The sequence below is a fragment of the Choloepus didactylus genome, chromosome 1 (assembly GCF_015220235.1).
Source record: "Choloepus didactylus isolate mChoDid1 chromosome 1, mChoDid1.pri, whole genome shotgun sequence".
NCBI lineage: Eukaryota > Metazoa > Chordata > Mammalia > Pilosa > Megalonychidae > Choloepus > Choloepus didactylus.
The window spans coordinates 191037006-191057371 of record NC_051307.1 but is presented as its reverse complement, the minus strand read 5'-3'; the positions used below and the strand labels follow the sequence as shown (position 1 = coordinate 191057371).

The following is a 20366-nucleotide window of genomic DNA, read 5'->3' as shown; positions in this document are numbered from 1 at the left end:
GGGACAGGTCTGCAGGGAGATCTGATGGATCCCTGAGGAGAGAGTAGGCAGGACTGAGAGGCCCCACAGACCCCCACCAGTCCAACCCTGGCTCTGTTCCCTTCCAGAAGCATCCCCCCACCCCTCCACCAATGGCTGCTCCAACCCACTCTGGTCTTCACTTCCTCCCTGTGATACCCAGACGTGCCCAGTAGCCCCAGACGGCTTCCGGGGCCCTGTGTCAGTGCAACTATGGCATGGGGTATTAGGGGAAGGAGGGCCCACAGGCTCACCCAAGTGGGAGAGATGCTCTGTGGGGTTGTGCACCCACATCTCTGAGTATGAAATTCCGGAGCCCGGATTTGCTACCTCCTTTCTGTTGCTGAGGAGACTGTCTGAAGGGTCTGAGGGCTTTAACAGGTAAAGAGGCGCCTTGGCTGCATCCCTTCTCTTGCTGTCAGTCTCTCTTGCTCTCTTTCTCTCCTCTCTCTCTCTCTCTCTCTCTCTCTCTCTCTCTCTCTCTCTCTCTCTCTCTCTCTCTCTCACACACACACACACACACACACACACACACACACACATACTCACACACAAGTGAATGCAGCCCAGCACCCTATCTTCAGGAGAAACGCTATCACTCCAGCTCCATGAACTGTACCTTATCTAAACTGGTACCTGTGTGTGCAGTTGTGCAAATGGGCACATTCTCCAGACATGACCAGGCCCCAGCCCACCCACCCAGAATCATTCTCCAACCCCCATGACCCTGCCTTTGCCCTCAGCTCCACCCCGATCAGCTCAGCCAGGCCTCACTGCTTTCCCCCGTGTGCCTGCCTTGTGCTCAGCATCCCATGGGGTAGACAGGCAGAGAAAGAGATGTGAGCCAGGCCCTTGGAGCTTCCTTTCCCTTTGGAGATGCAACTTGGAGAGCATCTGGGTTGGTGTGCCACGTGGGCAGCAGGGAGCTGTATTTAGACCTAGCAGAATCCAGATAGGTGAGAAAGGGGGAAGACGATGTCCCAGTTGGAAGGCACAGCATGAACAAGGTCGTGGAGGCAGATTTGTGAAGCTCAGCCTCACAGAGCCATGGGACATAGGCTGGGATGCCCAGGGATATACATCAGGTCCAGTGGGGGTCTCAAGGGCAAGGGCCCCTTACAGCACTGTACAGAGTCTGAGTGTCTGGCCGCAGGACGTGTCCCGAGGGCTACCGGTGCCTAAAGGCAGGCCAGAACCCTGACCATGGCTACACCAGCTTCGACTCCTTCGCCTGGGCCTTCCTCGCGCTCTTCCGTCTGATGACGCAGGACTACTGGGAGCGCCTCTACCAGCAGGTGCGTGGGTGAGGGGGCCAGCAGAGGGATGCCAGGTCCTGGGCTTAGGACCCCACACCAGGACCCTGGTCTGGGGCATCACCGGTGACTAACCACATGTGGCCCCAGCGGCTCCCCACTGGCCTGAGTGGTATAGGGGCAGGGGAGGGATGAGGCTCTAGCGAGAAAAGAAGCCATCCCGTCTCTTTATATGGGGCACTCCCTCTGTGAGCAGGACAGTGTTCTACCCTATAGGATGGAGGATTCCCCTTCTTTGGGTGCAACATTTCCCCTGTAGAGGAACATTCTGCCTCCCTCTGTGCGTGGGACATTCTCTACCTGCCCTCCCAGCCTGTGGTTATTTGAACCCCTGGCACAGCCAGACTGGGTGACTTGGCAATGCCATGACCAGAAGGGCCCCAGTGAAGGTGACCTCTGCCCCCTTGCTCCCCCAGACGCTGCGATCTGCAGGGAAGATCTATATGATCTTCTTCATGCTTGTCATCTTCCTGGGCTCCTTCTACCTGGTGAACCTGATCCTGGCTGTGGTTGCCATGGCCTATGAGGAGCAGAACCAAGCCACCATTGCTGAGACTGAAGAAAAGGAAAAGCGCTTCCAGGAGGCCATGGAGATGCTCAAGAAAGAACACGAGGTGGGTGAGCAGGGCAGCCAAGGAGCCTCCAGACTAAGCCCTTGACTGACTGTGGGTGCCTATAAGCACGGGGCCTACTAAGTAAAAGGCAGTGCTGCTGGTTAAAAGTGGTGCCTGCTGGGTGAAGGTATTTCCTGTGAATGTGAGGTCTGCTGGGTAAAAATTTGTTACTGCTGGGTAAAGATAGTGCCTGTTAGTGTGGGGCCTGCTGGGTAAAGGTGACTCTGTGAGTGTGGTGCCTGCTGGGTAAAGGTGGGCCCTGTGAGTATGGTGCCTGCTGGGTAAAGGTGGGCCCCTGTGAGAGTGGTGCCTGCTGGGTAAAGGTGGGCCCTGTGAGTGTGTTGCATGCTGGGTAAAGGTGGGCCCTGTGAGTGTGGTGCCTGCTGGGTAAAGGTGGGCCCTGTGAGTGTGTTGCATGCTGGGTAAAGGTGGGTCCTGTGAGTGTGGTGTATGCTGGGTAAAGGTGGCCCTGTGAGTGTGGTGCCTGCTGGGTAAAGGTGACCCTGTGAGTGTGGTGCCTGCTGGGTAAAGGTGGCCCTGTGAGTGTGTTGCATACTGGGTAAAGGTGGGTCCTGTGAGTGTGGTGCCTGCTGGGTAAAGGTGGGCCCTGTGAGTGTGTTGCATGCTGGGTAAAGGTGGGCCCTGTGAGTGTGTTGCATGCTGGGTAAAGGTGGGTCCTGTGAGTGTGGTGTATGCTGGGTAAAGGTGGCCCTGTGAGTGTGGTGCCTGCTGGGTAAAGGTGGCCCTGTGAGTGTGGTGCCTGCTGGGTAAAGGTGGGTCCTGTGAGTGTGGTGCCTGCTGGGTAAAGGTGGCCCCGTGAGAGTGGTGCCTGCTGGGTAAAGGTGGGCCCCTGTGAGTGTGGTGCCTGCTGGGTAAAGGTGGGCCCTGTGAGTGTGGGGCCTGCTGGGTAAAGGTGGGCCCTGTGAGTGTGGTGCCTGCTGGGTAAAGGTGGGTCCTGTGAGTGTGGTGCCTGCTGGGTAAAGGTGGGCCCCTGTGAGTGTGGTGCCTGCTGGGTAAAGGTGGGCCCCTGTGAGAGTGGTGCCTGCTGGGTAAAGGTGGGCCCCTGTGAGTGTGGTGCCTGCTGGGTAAAGGTGGCCCTGTGAGTGTGGTGCCTGCTGGGTAAAGGTGGGCCCTGTGAGTGTGGGGCCTGCTGGGTAAAGGTGGGCCCTGTGAGTGTGGTGCCTGCTGGGTAAAGGTGGGTCCTGTGAGTGTGGTGCCTGCTGGGTAAAGGTGGGCCCCTGTGAGTGTGGTGCCTGCTGGGTAAAGGTGGGCCCCTGTGAGTGTGGTGCCTGCTGGGTAAAGGTGGGCCCCTGTGAGTGTGGTGCCTGCTGGGTAAAGGTGGGCCCCTGTGAGTGTGGTGCCTGCTGGGTAAAGGTGGGCCCCTGTGAGTGTGGTGCCTGCTGGGTAAAGGTGGCCCTGTGAGTGTGGTGCCTGCTGGGTAAAGGTGGGCCCTGTGAGTGTGGTGCCTGCTGGGTAAAGGTGGCCCCGTGAGTGTGGTGCCTGCTGGGTAAAGGTGGCCCCGTGAGAGTGGTGCCTGCTGGGTAAAGGTGGGCCCCGTGAGTGTGGTGCCTGCTGGGTAAAGGTGGGCCCCTGTGAGAGTGGTGCCTGCTGGGTAAAGGTGGGCCCCTGTGAGTGTGGTGCCTGCTGGGTAAAGGTGGGCCCTGTGAGTGTGGTGCCTGCTGGGTAAAGGTGGGTCCTGTGAGTGTGGTGCCTGCTGGGTAAAGGTGGGTCTGTGAGTGTGGTGCCTGCTGGGTAAAGGTGGGTCCTGTGAGTGTGGTGCCTGCTGGGTAAAGGTGGGCCCTGTGAGTGTGGTGCCTGCTGGGTAAAGGTGGGTCCTGTGAGAGTGGTGCCTGCTGGGTAAAGGTGGGCCCTGTGAGTGTGGTGCCTGCTGGGTAAAGGTGGGCCCCTGTGAGAGTGGTGCCTGCTGGGTAAAGGTGGGTCCTGTGAGAGTGGTGCCTGCTGGGTAAAGGTGGGCCCTGTGAGTGTGGTGCCTGCTGGGTAAAGGTGGGTCCTGTGAGTGTGGTGCCTGCTGGGTAAAGGTGGGTCCTGTGAGTGTGGTGCCTGCTGGGTAAAGGTGGGTCCTGTGAGTGTGGTGCCTGCTGGGTAAAGGTGGGTCCTGTGAGAGGGTGCCTGCTGGGTAAAGGTGGGTCCTGTGAGTGTGGTGCATGCTGGGTAAAGGTGGGTCCTGTGAGTGTGGTGCCTGCTGGGTAAAGGTGGGTCCTGTGAGAGTGGTGCCTGCTGGGTAAAGGTGGGCCCTGTGAGTGTGGTGCCTGCTGGGTAAAGGTGGGCCCTGTGAGTGTGGTGCCTGCTGGGTAAAGGTGACCCTGTGAGTGTGGTACCTGCTGGGTAAAATTCTTTTCCTATGTTCGTGGTGTCTGCTGGTTTAAGGTGGTAGCTCCTGGGTAAAGGTGGTCCCTGGGAGCATAGTGCATATTGGATAAAAGAGATCCATGTATCCATGGGCATAGTTTAGCCTGGTCAGGGGAACGTACTGGTAAGGTAGTAAGGAAGGCCCAAGGTGTGAGGCCTGAACCAGCTCAAAATAAGCTCTGGAGATGCTGGCCTGACCACCCACAGTTCCCTACATGGTGGACTCTGGAAGCCAGTTCTAGAATAAGCCTCTTAGAAACCAGGTTGTAGGTATCAGCTTCTTCTCTTGGCCAGCTGAAAGATCCCCTGGCCTCCAGTTCTTCCATTCCTCTTTTCAGCATAACCCTCCAGACCTCCCTGTACATTCCCCCATCCCCAAGGGCTGCCCACTTCAGCCCATACTCTCTTTTTCCTTGGATCTTCATCACTTTCAAAAATTCCTGGGTCTGTCTGAGCTTTCCTCTCTGTGGATGGCCTTGTTTTAGGATAAGTGTGCAACTCCACATCCTGATGGGGAAAACTGAGACCTAGAGTTGCCTGGCCTGCCTTGGCCTGAGGCTACCCAATATCTCACTGACTGACAAATCCCTACCTTTGCTCCTTTCCAGGCCCTCACCATCAGGGCTGTGGACACCGTGTCCCGCAGCTCCTTGGAGATGTCCCCTTTGGCCCCAGTAACCACCCATGAGAGAAGAAGCAAAAGGAGAAAACGAATGTCTTTGGGGACGGAGGAATGTGGAGACGACAGGTTCCCCAAGTCTGACTCGGAGGATGGTCCCAGAGCAACGGTAATCCCCAGCTGAGGCTTTCCCCCTCCCAGAGTGGGCCTGGCAGCAAAAGCCCATTGTGCTGGACCCCTGGTATAGTCAGAGCCCCCATGGTGCATTCCAGAGCATCCCTAAACACCCCTCCCACCCCTTCCTGCTTCCCATGGCCATTCTTGGCAAAATGGAGCCTTGGGTGGAGGGGCTGGGCAAGTTTGGGTATTATAACATCCCCAACCTGGGGTCAAGTCCCATGGTAGGAATTGGCAAGAGCCCAAGGCCATGCCCATATGAGTGGGGCGGCATAGCTGGCTGGCCCGGGTCCTACTCCAGTCGTGCATCCAGCAGCTGTAGCCTGCACACCCAGGAGCCTTCCTGCCTCATTATTCCCCATCTCCCCTGCCTCAGCCCCACTTTCAGGCCCAGATAAGCCTCAATCTCAAAGTCCCAGAGTTAATGACTTCAGGTGGGCGGAGAGCCCAGAAGATGCAGGGTTGCTTCTACTCTAGTACCCCTTCCTGTAAACATCCCCTGGCCCAGCCCATCTGGTTCCTGCTTGGCAGGCAGTGCCCTAAGAAGTTGAGCTGGGGCTGAGGCCAAAGGGGATCGGCCGGGAGCCTGTGAAGACCTGTCTCGATCATGCCACCCTCTCACCATGCCCTCAGAATCATCTCAGCATCACCCACGGCCTCAGCAGGACCTCCATGAAGCCGCGCTCCAGCCACGGGAGCATTTTCACCTTCCGCAGGAGAGACCTAGGGTCCGAGACTGACTTCGCAGACGACGAAAACAGCACGGCTGGGGAGAGCGAGAGCCGCCGCACTTCTCTGCTGGTGCCCTGGCCCCTGCGTCGGCCCAGCGCCCAGGGCCAGCCCAGCCCCGGGACCCCAGCTCCCAGCCACGCCCTCAATGGCAAAAGGAACAGCACTGTGGACTGCAACGGGGTGGTCTCTTTGCTGGGGGCAGGCGACCCCGAGGCCACGTCCCCAGGCAGCCGCCTTCTCCACCCTATGATGCTGGAACGGCCCCCAGACACGGTGAGCCAGCCCCAGGGCACATCTGGTCTCCCAAACTGGTTATCAGTCACCAGGTCCAAAAATATGCACCCAATATTTATTGAGCACCTACTGCGTACTGGACTCTGGCAGTCAATAAATCCACAAAAAAATCTCTGCCCTCATAGAGCTTCTATGATAATGGGGCAGACAGACCAAAATCAAAAGAAAGAAAAATATGCATATCCACCCACACAAATATACATGTATGTACATATACACGCATATATGGTATATAACAGTGATAAGTGTGATGATAGTTAAATATTTAGCACCTGATAAGATACAGGCATCAGGATGGCCCTGTGCGGTGCCAGCTATTAGCCCTTTATAGCTGCTGGGTCACAGACAATCCAGGGGGTCCTGGGAGAGGGGCCGGAGTGGTGAAGGGACATTCAAAGGTTCTGGGCAGCAGTTTTCACTGAGTTTGAAATATTTCAGTATTTTACCAACTAGTAACTCAGTATCAGCCCAGATAATAAGTGCCATGGGGGAAGGAGGTTGCGGGAGAAGAACAGAGAAAAGGGATTGGGGACACCACCCATTAGAAGGCAAGGGCAGAGCCTTGGGGCTCTTTGAAATGGAGAGGTGGCGTGGAAGAGGGGTTAGTGCCCAGACTCTGGAGACAAACTGGGTGGGAATCCCAGCTCACAGCTTGCTAGCCAGGTGGCCTTGAGCAAGTTACTTGATTTCTCTGTGCCGTGGGTCTCTCACCTGTAAAATGGGTTAAAAATATCTGCATGGATCACATGGGTGAACGCAGGTGAAGCACCCAGGACAGAGCCTGGCAAGCATTGAGTACTGTCAAGTATATTGATGTTGTCACAACATCATGATGTAACATATGCTTATGTTATCTTCTGGGGAAGGCATGTTCCAGGCTTAGAGAGCAGGAGGTGCAAAGGCCCTGAGGTAGAAGCATGCCAAACCGATTGGATGAAATGCCATGGGGTCAGTGTGGCTGGACCAGAGGGAGCAAAGAGGAGAGGAGTAGGCATTATTGTCACAAGGGTAATGGGAAGGACAGGCCAGGTCACAAAAGGCCAATCAGAGCCTTCATCACTCAGTCGGCCCATCAGAAGGCAGATTGATGACTGCCCAATTAACTATCGAGTGTCCTTGCTGACACCTACCCCCCCTCCCACAACGCCCAGAACAGCCCACCCAGGAAAAAGTCGAACACATCGCTCAGCTTCCAAGGCCTGCAGGGAGCCTGAGGAGTGCAGACTTTCTCATGGAGCCAGGGCAGGGCAGGGAGACGTGAGCAGGGGGTGTAGGTGGGGCTCAGGCCAAGCTGTCTGTTTTGCTCCCGTTCAGACACTTGCTGTAGCTGGGGGACTTGGTAAAAGTTAATCAATCTCTCTGTGCCTCCGTTTCCTCATCTGTAAAGTGTAAAGAAAAATAAAACTTATGCCAGCAGGTTGGGGTAAGAGCGAAAAGAGTTAAAAGAGGTCCGGTGCTTCAACCAGTACTTGGATCATGTTCAAGTGATCATCTATTATTATTGAGCAGGAAGGAGCAAAGACTCCTGGCACATTGCAGAGCAGCTGGAGCACTCAGGCTGCTTTGGAGTGGGGAGTGAAGTGGGGGAGAGGGTGATCTGGGAATCCATGGGGAAAGGGTGGGGGAGGGGGCCTTCCCATCCTCTGGAGGGTGGGATGTTTGGCTTCCCAGGAACACCCCTACCCCAGTAGCTGCAGGCCCCCCTGCAGGTCCAGCCCTGGAGCCTCAGCCTGGTGGAATCCTGTCAGCAGCTGGAGGACTAATAGAATTTCCTAATCTCATTAGGGAGAAAATCATCTCATTGTACTATACATGTCAGGAGGAATCCGAGTTCAAACACTTCATTACCGGGAACTCTGACTTCACCCAGTCTTACTTCTGTGGGGCCCATTTCTGACCTTAAAGGGATTAGCAGGCCAAGATGGGATGATTTGCAAAGTTAAAGGAATTAACAGACTAAGGTGGAGACATTTGAAAAGTTAAAGAGATTAGCAGGCTGGAGGCCCCTGGGAATGCCCATCTCGGCTTCCACTGTGTCCCCATTGAGACACCTCTGCCCAGTTCTCATCTGAAAACAAAGCACGGTGTCTGGCTCATGGTGGGGGGCTTAATCAGCAGGGGAAGAGGAGAGAAAGGGCAGACCCACCAGACAGCTCATGTTTAGTGGGGGAGGAGGTGAAGATTTACTTTGTTCCCTGCCTCTATGAGGGTGCCCGGTGGCAGAAGGCCAGCTGGTGGGGGGGAGGCATACCGAATAGCCATTCTTCTCCTTCCCCCCATGAATTATGCATCCATCCTCATTTCCCCAGGCATCTGGAAAGTGAAGGGCAGCACCAAGCCTCCCGATTCCTAAGTACTTGTTCATCAAACCAGTATTTATCTAGGGCCACCCTGCTCCCTTGAGTGCCAGGCAGTGTTTTGGGGCTCCAGGCTTATAGCAGTGAACAAAAGAGACAGAACTTTGCCCATGTGATATTTACACTATAATTGGGAAAATAGGAAATAAATATTTTCAAGTAGCAGTAGAGTCACATGATCAGAAGTTGCTAGGGGGAGTATTGGATATAGGGCCTACTTTAGAATATTCAGGGAAGGCCTTTCCAAGGTGACATTAAAATTGATGGACAAATGATTTTAGGGAGTTGGCCACAAACACTCTGGAGAGAGTATCATAGACAGAGGGCACAGCAATGCACAACCCCTGTAACAATTCAGTGTCAGTGTTTATCCTTCCAGATTTTCTTCTTGTTTTTTATCAAACTGTCTTGAAGATGCTTCCATGGTCACACACACAGAACTGCCTCATTCTCTTTATTGCGTATCATAGTCTAGAGTCAGATTGTATCCATAATTGATTTAATAGTCTTCCTATTGATTGGGTTTTTCCATTTTTATGATATCAGGAACAGTGCTGCAACAAACATCATTGTACATATATTTTTGGTGCACATGTACAATTATTTATGAAGTTAGATTACTAGACAAGGAGTTGCAGGGCCAATTTAAAATTTTCTTGGTAGGTACAGCCAAATCGCCTCCACAAAAGTGCCCACCAGCCATGCCTAAGCTTTGTGCATTATGCTTTTATTAATGTCATCTTATAGCATGTTAGGTTTTTTTCCTGCTTCTGAGCTCTTGACTCTATGTAGCTTGTGGTCAATTAAGACTCCCAAATCGTTTTTGCATGTACTGATGTATGTGACAAGCATCTGGCACGGAGACGACCTGGCCAATAAAATAACTTGGTGTGTGTACTTTCCCGTCCTCACTCAAAAATCACCACTGGTGAGAAGTGGTGGAGAAGAAAAGAGAATAAGGGAAATAGTGATGAGACAGGGTGTTTGGGGGTGGGTGTAATTGGAAGGGAGTTGGGAGCAGAGAAGCCCAGCATCTGGTGTCCCATCAAGACGTCATTCTGCCCCGTGACTCCTCCCGCCTGTGGCAGCCAGCTGCCCTAGGTCTAGCAGGACTGGGGCTTGGGGAAGGACCCCTTTCCCCAGGCTGACACGTATCTCCCGGTTGCACACAGACCACTCCGTCGGAGGAGCCGGGCGGGCTCCAGATGCTGACGCCCCAGGCTCCGTATGCGGATGGCTTTGAGGAGCCAGGAGAGCGGCAGCGGGCTCTCAGCGCGGTCAGTGTCCTCACCAGCGCACTGGAAGGTCAGCACACCCAGGGGGCTTCCAGACCCTCCCCAGCTGATCTAGGCAACCCCACATTGATCCCAGTCTGAACCAGGCACACCCCCACCCCCACCCCCTCCCACGCCTGTCTTGGCCTGTTTTAGGCATTCCCACTACCTTCCCATACTTTCCTGTCCTGTGAAACCTAATGTATCCTTGCCTGTCCTAGGTGTCTTTTCATCTCTTTCAACTTGTTTCCTGGGCATCCCTGTGTCTGCATCCTTTCCAAGCATTCGCACATCTGTCCCAGCCTGTCCCAGGCTCTTCTCAGTCTCATCCCTTCCTCTCCTAAGCAGCTCCATGCCTGTCCTGGTTTATTCCCAGCCATTCCTGTTATCTGTCCCACATCTACCCCAGGCTGTCCCCCATCCATTCAGTTCTTGTTCCCTATTGCCCCAGGTGTACTCACATCTTTTCCCACCCATCCCAGGCGTCTCCCATCTGTCCTGACAAATCCCAGATGTCCGCATCTGTTCTTGCCTATTCTGTTCTGGTGTCCTTAAGCCTGAATTTGCCTGTCCCAGATGTCATCTCATCCTTTCAGCTTTCCCTTCCCTGGTTATCCCCACATCCCTGTGGGGTTGTTTTCTCAAGCGAGCCCACGTCTCTCCTAATCTGTCTTGTCCCAGTTTTCCCCGTATCCATCCTGACCTCCTGTCCCTGTGTTCCTCTTCTCTGATATTTCCAAGGTAAGGTGTCAGGACATTGGCCACCCCTTCTCTCTTTCCTTCCCTGCCCCCTCACTGTCCCCCTCTTATGTAGCAGCTCTGTCCTCCCTGCAAGTAAGTCATAAGTCTTTTCTGGAACACCACCAGTTATACATGAGTCAGCTGACAAAAACCAACTCACTGGCTGTTCCCCCAGAGTTGGAGTCGTCTCACCGCAAGTGTCCGCCGTGCTGGAACCGCTTTGCCCAGCATTACCTGATCTGGGAGTGCTGCCCACTGTGGATGTCCATCAAGCAGGGAGTGAAGTCAGTGGTCATGGACCCATTTGCCGACCTCGCCATCACCATCTGTATTGTGCTCAACACGCTCTTCATGGCACTGGAGCACTACAACATGACAACTGAATTCGAGGAGATGTTGCAGGTCGGGAACCTGGTAAGGGCCGTCAGCAGCTGGCTCTTAAGTGGGCATTGTGGTGTGAGGGGCTCTCGGCCAGCTGGCACAGCCTTCACAGGTAAGGCGGGAGGGATCCTGAGCATAAAAGGATCATGTAAGGGTGGAAGTCATCATGGAAGACATCTTGGAAAAGGAGGTCTTCAGGGTCAGCTTTTGAGGAGCTGAGAGATATGGATTGGAAGTGGGACATTAGGGATAAAAGTGTATGAAGATGTCCAGAGGCTGGAAAGCAAAAGTGAGTGGGGTTGAGCCAGAAATGCCTGGGGATGTGAGATTTTGCAGTTGATCGATGGAGGAGAATGCTTGCAGAAAGAGGCAGAGTTATAGACAGGTGCTCACCAATGTTTGTTGGGTTGGGGAGAGGATGGATGGATGGATGGATAGATGGATGGATGGATGGATGGGTGGGTGGATGGATGTAGTGTGTAAATCAGGCAGAGCCAAGTTTGCATTCCTACTCAGGTCTTACTAACTGACCTCAAGCAAATTACTTAGTCTCAGTAATTAGTACAATAAGTATTTGTTGAATTTAATAAATGTAAAATTAGTATGACATTATGAACCTCATTGGAAGCTAATGAGGATTGAATAAGATAATGTCCGCAATGTGCTTGGCTCAGAGTTTGGTAAATAATGAGCACTCTCCAAATAAATGATAGCTATGGTTGTTGTTGTTGTTACTGTTATTAAAGAGACTGACCCCAGAAGTCAGAATGTCTGGGTTCTAATTCTGATTTTTTTCTTGAGACCAAGTTTAGTCCTGCCTCTTTTTTACACAAATGTGGAAACTGAGGCCAGAGAGGGGAGAGGTCTGACATAGTGATGGCAGAACTGGGCCTGCAGCCACTGCCTCCCAATTCCCAAGGACAGGGCCCCGTGGGCTCTCTCCAAGTAAACCCACAGAGTCAGCTCTTCTCCCAGAGATCCTAGAGCAGGGCCGGCAAGATCCCACTGGCCTCAAAAAGGAGCTCCTTGGAGCATCACTGAGGTTTGGTGGGGCAAGAGGGATCTCTGACCACCTAGTCCAGGCTCACTCGGACTGCAGACCCAACCCTGTCCTGGGCCACCAGCTCAGGTCCCCCACACAGCAGGCAGGTCTCCCACCCTGTGGGATATTTTGTCTTCTCTTGTTTACTTTCCAAACCCAGGAGTCTAGACAGCTCTCTGCAGGGGATAATCAAACTTTTTCACAAATGTGAGTCCACTTTACTGTAATTCTACTTTTTTTCTTCTGCTTTGTTCTATATGTAAACAGAAGATAAAGTTATATCTCAGTCTGTCAGAGTCTCATGGCAAAATTGTGCCTGGCTTGTGTTGGGTGGTCTTAAGATGGTGGTTATGTAGGTTTCAGTTGAGTGTGGTTTTATTGGAATGTGACTGTTGGGTTGGACTGAGCAGGAAATCAAGTGTGATGAGTAACCCTGATGGCTTCACTGGATCATTAAATTCTGATTGAACTGCAATTGTGTTATCCTTGTGATTCAGTTATTGCTAATAGGTCATGTAGATGAATTATAGCTATGTTTTGTTCTGTTTAGATAGCTCTATTGCTAGTATGTAAGGCTTTGAATGTCGTGCATTTAATATGTTCTAGGTGGTTTAAATATTTAAATGTAAAAACCTGAAATCATAAAACAGGCATGTGTAAATCATGGTATGGGAAAAGCCTTTCTAGGCAAGCCACTAAAAACAAATTCCATAAAGAAGGTTAATAGACTTGATGAAAATTTAACCTATTGTTCAGACAGAGGTAAAAGGCAAATGAGACTTCTGCTCCTAGCAATATTATGGAGAAGAAAAACTTGAAAATTCTCCTACTATGAAACAATTAAAAATGGTGTGTGATATATAGCAAATATTCTTTCAAATGCATAGATAAGCTCTCACAAAAATAACAGAAATCCCCAAGTGCCAAAAACAAAGAGGAACCTAAAAACTATATCAGTAAACATGTAAAATGATTCTGTAGTTGCCCTGAGGGGAATTTCTGGTTTGGCCATGTGGAAGCTTGGGTTTTAATGAATATGTAGAGACAAGACACTTAACCTTGGGACAGTGTGAGTTGGGAGGTTGGATTAAGTGACCCCATAAAGTTTTAACCACACATTCAGTAAAATGGTGAACCAGAAAAATCCACACACTTCTGACACTGGGAAATGATAAACAAAGAAGCTTGTCTATCTCAGCCAGGGCTGGAGGGGGTGTGGGAGAGTAATCCCTGGAAGTTTTTAACTCTGGATTTGGCCTTACACAAATTTGGAGTTCAGATTTATACCTGAGTGATTCTGGAATCCATACCCAAAAATGTAACATAAAGTGATCCTAGGATGATATTCTCGGGGCCCCTGCAAGAGGCAACATAACTTCTCTGGAAGGACACACTTTTAACCCAGTCCAAGCTGCATGATCCAAATTACAAAACACGCAAGAAATACTCCACCATGAGCAAAAAACAGAAGACACACACTCACAAATGCACACACATACACAATCAGGCTTAACAGTGTTACATGGTGGAACTGTTACAAAGATGATACAATAAGAAAGTTTGTAATAACTAAAGACATAAAAGAAGGAATTAAAAACATAAGAAACGAATAAGAAAACTTTTAAAAGAACCAAATAAAATCTCTAGAAATGAAAAACATAGTCACTGAAATTAAATGTACAATGTACATTTGCAAATTTGTACAATGTACAAATAAAATAACATAGTAATACACCTGGGAGAGAATTAAATGAATATAAGATTAGAACTTAGGAAGTTTCTCAGACTGTAGTGCAGAGAGATGAAGGAATGGAAAATAATGAAATAAAGGTTAAGAGACATAGAGCCAGAATCAGAGAGTCAAACATACAGCTGGTAGGAATTTGAGAAGGAGAAAATAGGGAGAAGGAGAAAATGAGAGCAAGAGAATATTCAAAGAGAGAAAGGCTGCGAATTGATGCAAAGGATGAACCCTTGGGTTCAGGAATTACAATATACCCTGGGCAGGATAAATAAAAATAAATAGATCTAGATATGTCATAATGAAACTACTGAACACCAAAAGCAAAGACAGCATAAAGCAACCAGAAAATGAAAGAGTAGCTACTAAGGAACAGCAGTTAGAAGGATGGCAGACTCCATAACAGCTTCATCAGAATCCAGAAGACGGCAGAAAAATAACTTCCAAGCGCTGAGAGAAAATATTTACAACCTAATATTCATACCCAGATAATCCAACATTCAAGAAGAATATTAAACAAAGACATTGTTGGAAAAATAAAGACTGAGCAAGTCTTCCCTTCACCTATTGTCACTCTTTGAAACAACAACTAAAGTTTGTACCTTAGGAAGAGGTAAAATGATCACAGACGAACGATCTGAGATACAAGAAGAAAGGGTGACCAATGAAGTGGTAATAATGTGGGTAAAGCTAAGCAAGCATTAACTGTATAGACAATAACAGTTATGATAACTAATTTGAGGGTATTAAAGAGATGTAACTAAATTAATGGTCAACGATAGCATATAAGATAGACATGGGGGTAGGGATTGGAGTTAAAGAAGTTTAAGATCTGTGTCTAATTACCTTCGACTCTCTTAACTGAAGCCTGGGTGTTAAAACTTTTAGGATAATTACTAAGAGAATGGAAATAAACTGTCTTAATTACTAAACCAGTACAATGGAAAATGGAGAATTTTAAAAATTCAGCCTAGTAGAATGAAGACAAGGAGAAAATAAAAGAAACAAAGAAAATAGAAAATACAAAGTACAATGTAGGCATAAATTCAAATGTATCAGAAATCACAATAAATAGAGGTAAAGTCATACTTAAAAGACAGATTGCCAGGTTGGTTAAAGAAATAAAATTCAGCTCTATGTTGTTTACAAAAGATAGCCAAAATATAAGGAACAAAAAAAAGATTGCAAGAAAAAAGAATGGAAAATTATATACCAGGCAAATACTAGCCTAAAGAAAAATTGATGGCGCCATGTTAATATTGACCAAATATTAGCCAAATTATTATTGAGGAATAAAGTGGTCCACAACATAAAGAGAAAAATCACTAGAAATATATCATACATGATATATAATAACTAAATTTGTATGCACTAAGTTACATAGCCTCAAAATATGTAAAGACAATAAAAAAAATTTAACAATCCCACAATCTTAGAGATATTTAACATACCATCCTCAATAATTGATAGATCAAGCTGACAAAAGATTAGAAAGGATATATAGAGAACTGGAATAATAGAAATAAAAAGGTTGAGCTAATGAATGCGGGTAGAGCCCTGCACCCAATAATTAAAGAAAATACACATGGAATATTTGCAAAATGAGTACACTTTTAGTCTCTAAGCAAGTACCAGACCTAGGTATCATGAAGCCTTCATTCTCTGACCATTGTGCAATTCAATCAGGACTCAGAAACAGAAAAGTAAATTATATTTTTAAAATACATATTTGCAAATAATTCACAGTCAAAAAAGACGTAATGAAAATTATAAAAGCATTATAATGGAAAGAGAATGAAAATGCTTTTGAGTTGCAGCAAAAGTTGTACTTAGGGAAAATTTATAGTCCAATATTTTGAAAAAGAAGATACGTTGAAAATTAATGAGCCAGGCATTTGATTCAAGTGGTTAGAAAAAGATTAAATCTAAATTCAAAGAAAATTAAAGCTAAGAACAGAAATTAGTAAAATAAAAAACAAAGCTTTAATCCTGAGAATTAAAACATTTTTAAAGACAAAATAAGCAAGCTTCTGGAAAAAATTAAAATAGAAAAAAGGAAAAGAAACACAAATGCATGGTATTAAGAATGGGAAAGAGGACATTACTACACAAACAGCAGAGATTTTTTTTTAATGTAAAAAGATATTGTAAACAATTTAATGCCAATAAATTTTGAACAGACTAAGTGAAACTCTTCCCAGAAGAGACTTGAAACCAGAAGAAAAAGAGAAAAATATAGAACAAATCAAATCCAGCAGGGCCTGTTTAAGAAAATCAAAAAAATGAAGAAAAACTCCCCATGTTCAAGTTGGGTTTATTTCAGGAATGCAAGGATGGTTAATGTTATTCACCAATCTAACAAAAAGCATATGTTCTTCCTTTAGATGTGGAAAAATTACTTAATACTTAACAAAATTAAACTTTTTGTGGTAAGAACTCTTAGCAAACTAGAAGATTTTGTAGAAATCTGTCAACGATATCTACAGAAAACCTACAGTAAGTATTAAACTTAATCATGAAACATAAGCAGCCTTCCTTTTAAAGTCAGAAACAAACACAAGCAATGATGATGAAGCTGGTGGTAATGATAATGAATTCTTCTTCAGCACCTACATGAGGAAGGTGTTATTATTATCATCCCTATTTTACTGATAAGGGAACAGCCGCACAGAGTGGTCAAATAACTTACCCAAGGTCATTCAGCCAGATCTAAGTTTGGATCTAGAGCCCATGCTTTTCATCAGTGCACTGCACTGCTGTGCTGCAGCTCTAGCTTTGTGTCCATCTCTCCGCTTCCAGTCCAAATTGTACTGGAGGCCCTTGGCAGCATGGTAAGATTTTTAAAAAAAAAGAATGAAAAAGGAAGGAAACAGATCTGGCATTACTTCAGATCATCTTGCTGTCTCTGTAGATTATCCAAGAAAATATACAGAAAGACTATTAGAACTGTAAGAGTGTTCAACAATGTTAGTGGATACAGCTCAGTATACAAAAAGTGTGTTCCTACTCACCATCAACGATCAATCGGAGAAAGTAATTTTTAAAAGTTAACACAATGCCAATAAAAATGATGAGAAAAGTAGGAATAATTGAATTAAAGTTGTATAAACTTTATGTGAAAAAATTATGAAACTATTGAAACACATAAAAGAAGATGTAAATAAGTGGACAGATATGCCATTTTCATGGATGAAAGACTCAGTGTAGAGATATCAGTTCTTCCCCATTAATCTATAAGTTCAACATAATTCCAATAAAAATCTCAACAAACTTTTTTCGTGGAACTTGGCAAGTAGATCCTAAAATTCATATGGAAAGGTAAAGCCTATCAGGACAAATTGAAGAATAAAGTGTGGAATTTACTTTACCTTACATTAAGATCTATTATAAAGCTATTTTATTAAAACATTATAGAGTTGCTGCAGAAAGAGAAAAATGGATGAGTGCAACAGAATTGAGAGCCCAGAAATACAACAATGTGTTTTTGGAGACTCGGTACATAACAGCAATGGCATTATAAATCAGTAGGAAAAGAATGGACTAGTCAGTAAATGATGCTGGGAAGGATGGTTATTCAAAGGGAAGAAAATAAATTTGGATCCCTACCTCAAACCATATTCATAAATCAGTTGCAGGTGAATTGGATGTAAAACCTAAATGTGATAAAGCAAAATTTGAAAGCTTTTAAAATAAAAATTGGAGAAAAATCTTTATGATCTTGGGGCCAGGAAGGATTTCTGCAACAATCCGAAAGAGTTATACCATGAAAGAAAAGATTGCCAAGTTTGCCTATATTTCAGTTTAGATTATCTTTACAATAAAGGATACTATAAACAAAATGAAATCACCACCAAACAAACTGAAAATTGTTATCCTGAACATATTTAACTAGAAAGTCAGGAAATCCAGAATATATATGGAATACTTATACTCCACTAGGTAAAAGAAGGAAAACCCAATGGTAAAAAACAACCACAACAATGGGCAAAGGAAATGACTGGCAAGCCACAGAAGAGAAAATTTAGGTTGTTATATACAAATGAAGAGAAGTACAGGGGGATGAAAATTATACCAACATTAAGGAACCATTTCTCACCTGTAAGAGAGTAAAAAACAAGCTTCTGTATGTTGACAAGGATGTGAAGCAATGACACTTATTCTGTGAGAGTGTGGCTTTGGTACAGCTATTTTGGGGAATGTCTTGGTTTTCCAGTGCCGCTATGACAAATACCATACAATAAGTGGCTTAAACAACAGGGATTTATCATCTTATGGTTGAGAAGGCTGGAAGTCCGAAATCAAGGTCTCAGTGGGATGCTTTCTCCCAGTCTATAACATTTTGGTGCTGTTTGCTACAATTCTTGGAGTTCCTTGGCATGCATCTCTGCCTCCATCACATGATATGACAGCCTGCTTCATTCTCTGGCTTCCTCTGTCTTCTGGCTTCTATTTCCATGTCCAATTTCCTTGGCTTATAAGGATTTCAGCCATATTGGATTAAGGTCCACCTTCATTCAGTTTGTCCATATCCTTACCAATAATAGCATCCTCAAAATTTCTGTTTACAAATGGGTTCACACCTACAGGAACATAGATTAAGACTTGAACATGTCTTTTTGGGGGTATATGTTTCAATTCCCAACAGTCTGTCCTCTGGACTCCAAAAAGACATATTCTTCCCACATGCAAAATACATTCACCTCATCCCAACATCTCAAAAGCCTTAAGCCATTTCAATAAAACTTTAAGCCCAAAATCTTATCAGAATCACTTTTGAGTATGGTCCATCTTCGGGCAGAATGTCTTTCAATCTATGGACCTGTGAAACCTAGAAAACAAGTCACCTGCATCTAAAATACAGTGGTGGGATAGCCATAGTATAGAATTCCCATTCCAGAAGGGAGAAATTGGGAGGAGAAAAGGGGTCATGGGACCCAAGGAAATCCAAAACCCAATGGGGCAAACTCCACTAGATTTCAAGGTCTGAGAGTCATCTGTGGATTGAGGCTTTGACCTCCAGTCCTGCTGGAGCAGCAGCCCCAACCTTTCCGAGCACTGGGGTGGCTGCCAAGCTTTCCCTGAATACTGGGGCACACGCTTCACCCTCTTCGAGCACCAGGGAAGTGGTCATAACTCTCCCCAAACCCCCCAGGTTGAAGGCCTGCCCCCTCCAAACCCCAGGGCAGAAGACCTGACCTATCCAAAGATTCTTTTACATATTAAATTATGTGTAAAGCACCAGAATAGTGCCTGGCATAAATACTATTTGACTCTTTTCTATTATTGTATTGTAAGGAAAAATAAAACACAATCTGACACAAATAATGGCAAAATGTTAATATCTGGCAGAGCTTGATGGTGGCACAAAGGTACTCACTGTATTATCCTATGCTATTCTATATGCTGAAAATAATCTGCAATTTAAAAAATGCAATAAAGGGAAACGACAAACCAGGAAAATTGTTGTAATACAAACAGTAGACAAAGGGGTAATGTCTTTAATATGTATTTTTATAAAGAGTATCAAGAAAAGCAAACTCCCTAGTAGAAAAATGAGCTAAGGATATGAACAAGCAATTTCATAAAAGAAGAAACACAAAATTCAAAGAAATGTCTGTTAAAACAACAATAAGATATGGCCTTTCTCCTTTTGGATTGGAAAAGGTCTTGAGAATGGAATATCCAGTATTAGGATAGTTACAGAGAAACAGTCAGTCGCATGTTGCTCATGGATTGGTTAAAACTATCTCTGAGGGTTATTTAGCAGTATGTGTCAGGATCTCTAAAAATGTTCATCGATCACAGAATTCCATTTCTGGAAAATTATCCTAAGAAGATAACCAGGCAAGTTGTTTGTTTGTTTTGTGTTTTTGTGTGTGTATGTGTGTGTGTGTAGCAAATTTTACTTAAGGTTTAGTGAAATGAAGAAATAGAAGGGGTTTGCAATGCAACTCATAAGCAATTAAATAATAGTCATCCCTGTTCTATAAAGTCTTTTAGCTGATCTCTCATGTTGCTCAGCCATTCTCTTTCCGTTTTGCCCCCAACCACACCACCAAATTACTTTTTTAATGCAAAGTAATTCAACCCTTCATTTATTCTGCTCTCAGCCTTCTGATCTTACCATGGGATGATTTTGTTATATCCAAATACCCCATCAAGATATTTTCTTTGTTAAAGACAGTTGCTTCCCAAAGGGAACTGTACTCTTTTTTTTTTTTTTTTTTCATTTTTATTGAGATTGTTCAGATACCATACAATTATCGAAAGATCCAAAGTGTACAATCACTTGCCCCTGGGTACCCTCATACAGCTGTGCATCCATCACACTTAATTTTTGTTCAATTTTTAGAAACTTTTCATTACTCCAGACAAGAAATAAAGTGAAAGATGAAAAAAGAAAAAAAGAAAAGGAAACTCTAATCCTCCCCTATCCCTAACCAACCCCCCTCAAGTTGACTCCTAGTATTGATATAGTACATTTGTTGCTGTTTATGAAAAAATGTTGAAATACTACTAACTGTAGTATATAGTTTGTAATAGGTATATAGTTCTTCCCTGTATGCCCCTCTACTATTAACTTCTAATTGTATTGTCATACATTTGTTCTGGTTCATGGAAGCGATTTCTAGTATTTGTACAGTTGATCATGGACATTGCCCACCATAGGATTCAGTTTTATACATTCCCATC

At 46.1% G+C, this 20366-nt stretch overlaps 1 protein-coding gene across 6 annotated transcripts in view; it reads left to right on the top strand.

Annotated features, from left to right (window-relative positions):
- The window catches only part of SCN5A (sodium voltage-gated channel alpha subunit 5), a 100151-nt gene that overhangs the window by 40429 nt on the left and 39356 nt on the right, over positions 1 to 20366 (top strand). For all 6 annotated transcript variants that reach the window (XM_037847463.1, XM_037847457.1, XM_037847445.1 and 3 more), the window contains 6 exons: positions 1172 to 1313; positions 1748 to 1945; positions 4924 to 5103; positions 5745 to 6116; positions 9667 to 9799; positions 10685 to 10923. In XM_037847463.1, the coding sequence (XP_037703391.1) occupies positions 1172 to 1313; positions 1748 to 1945; positions 4924 to 5103; positions 5745 to 6116; positions 9667 to 9799; positions 10685 to 10923 (1264 nt within the window). The remainder of the gene's footprint in view (positions 1 to 1171; positions 1314 to 1747; positions 1946 to 4923; positions 5104 to 5744; positions 6117 to 9666; positions 9800 to 10684; positions 10924 to 20366) is intronic.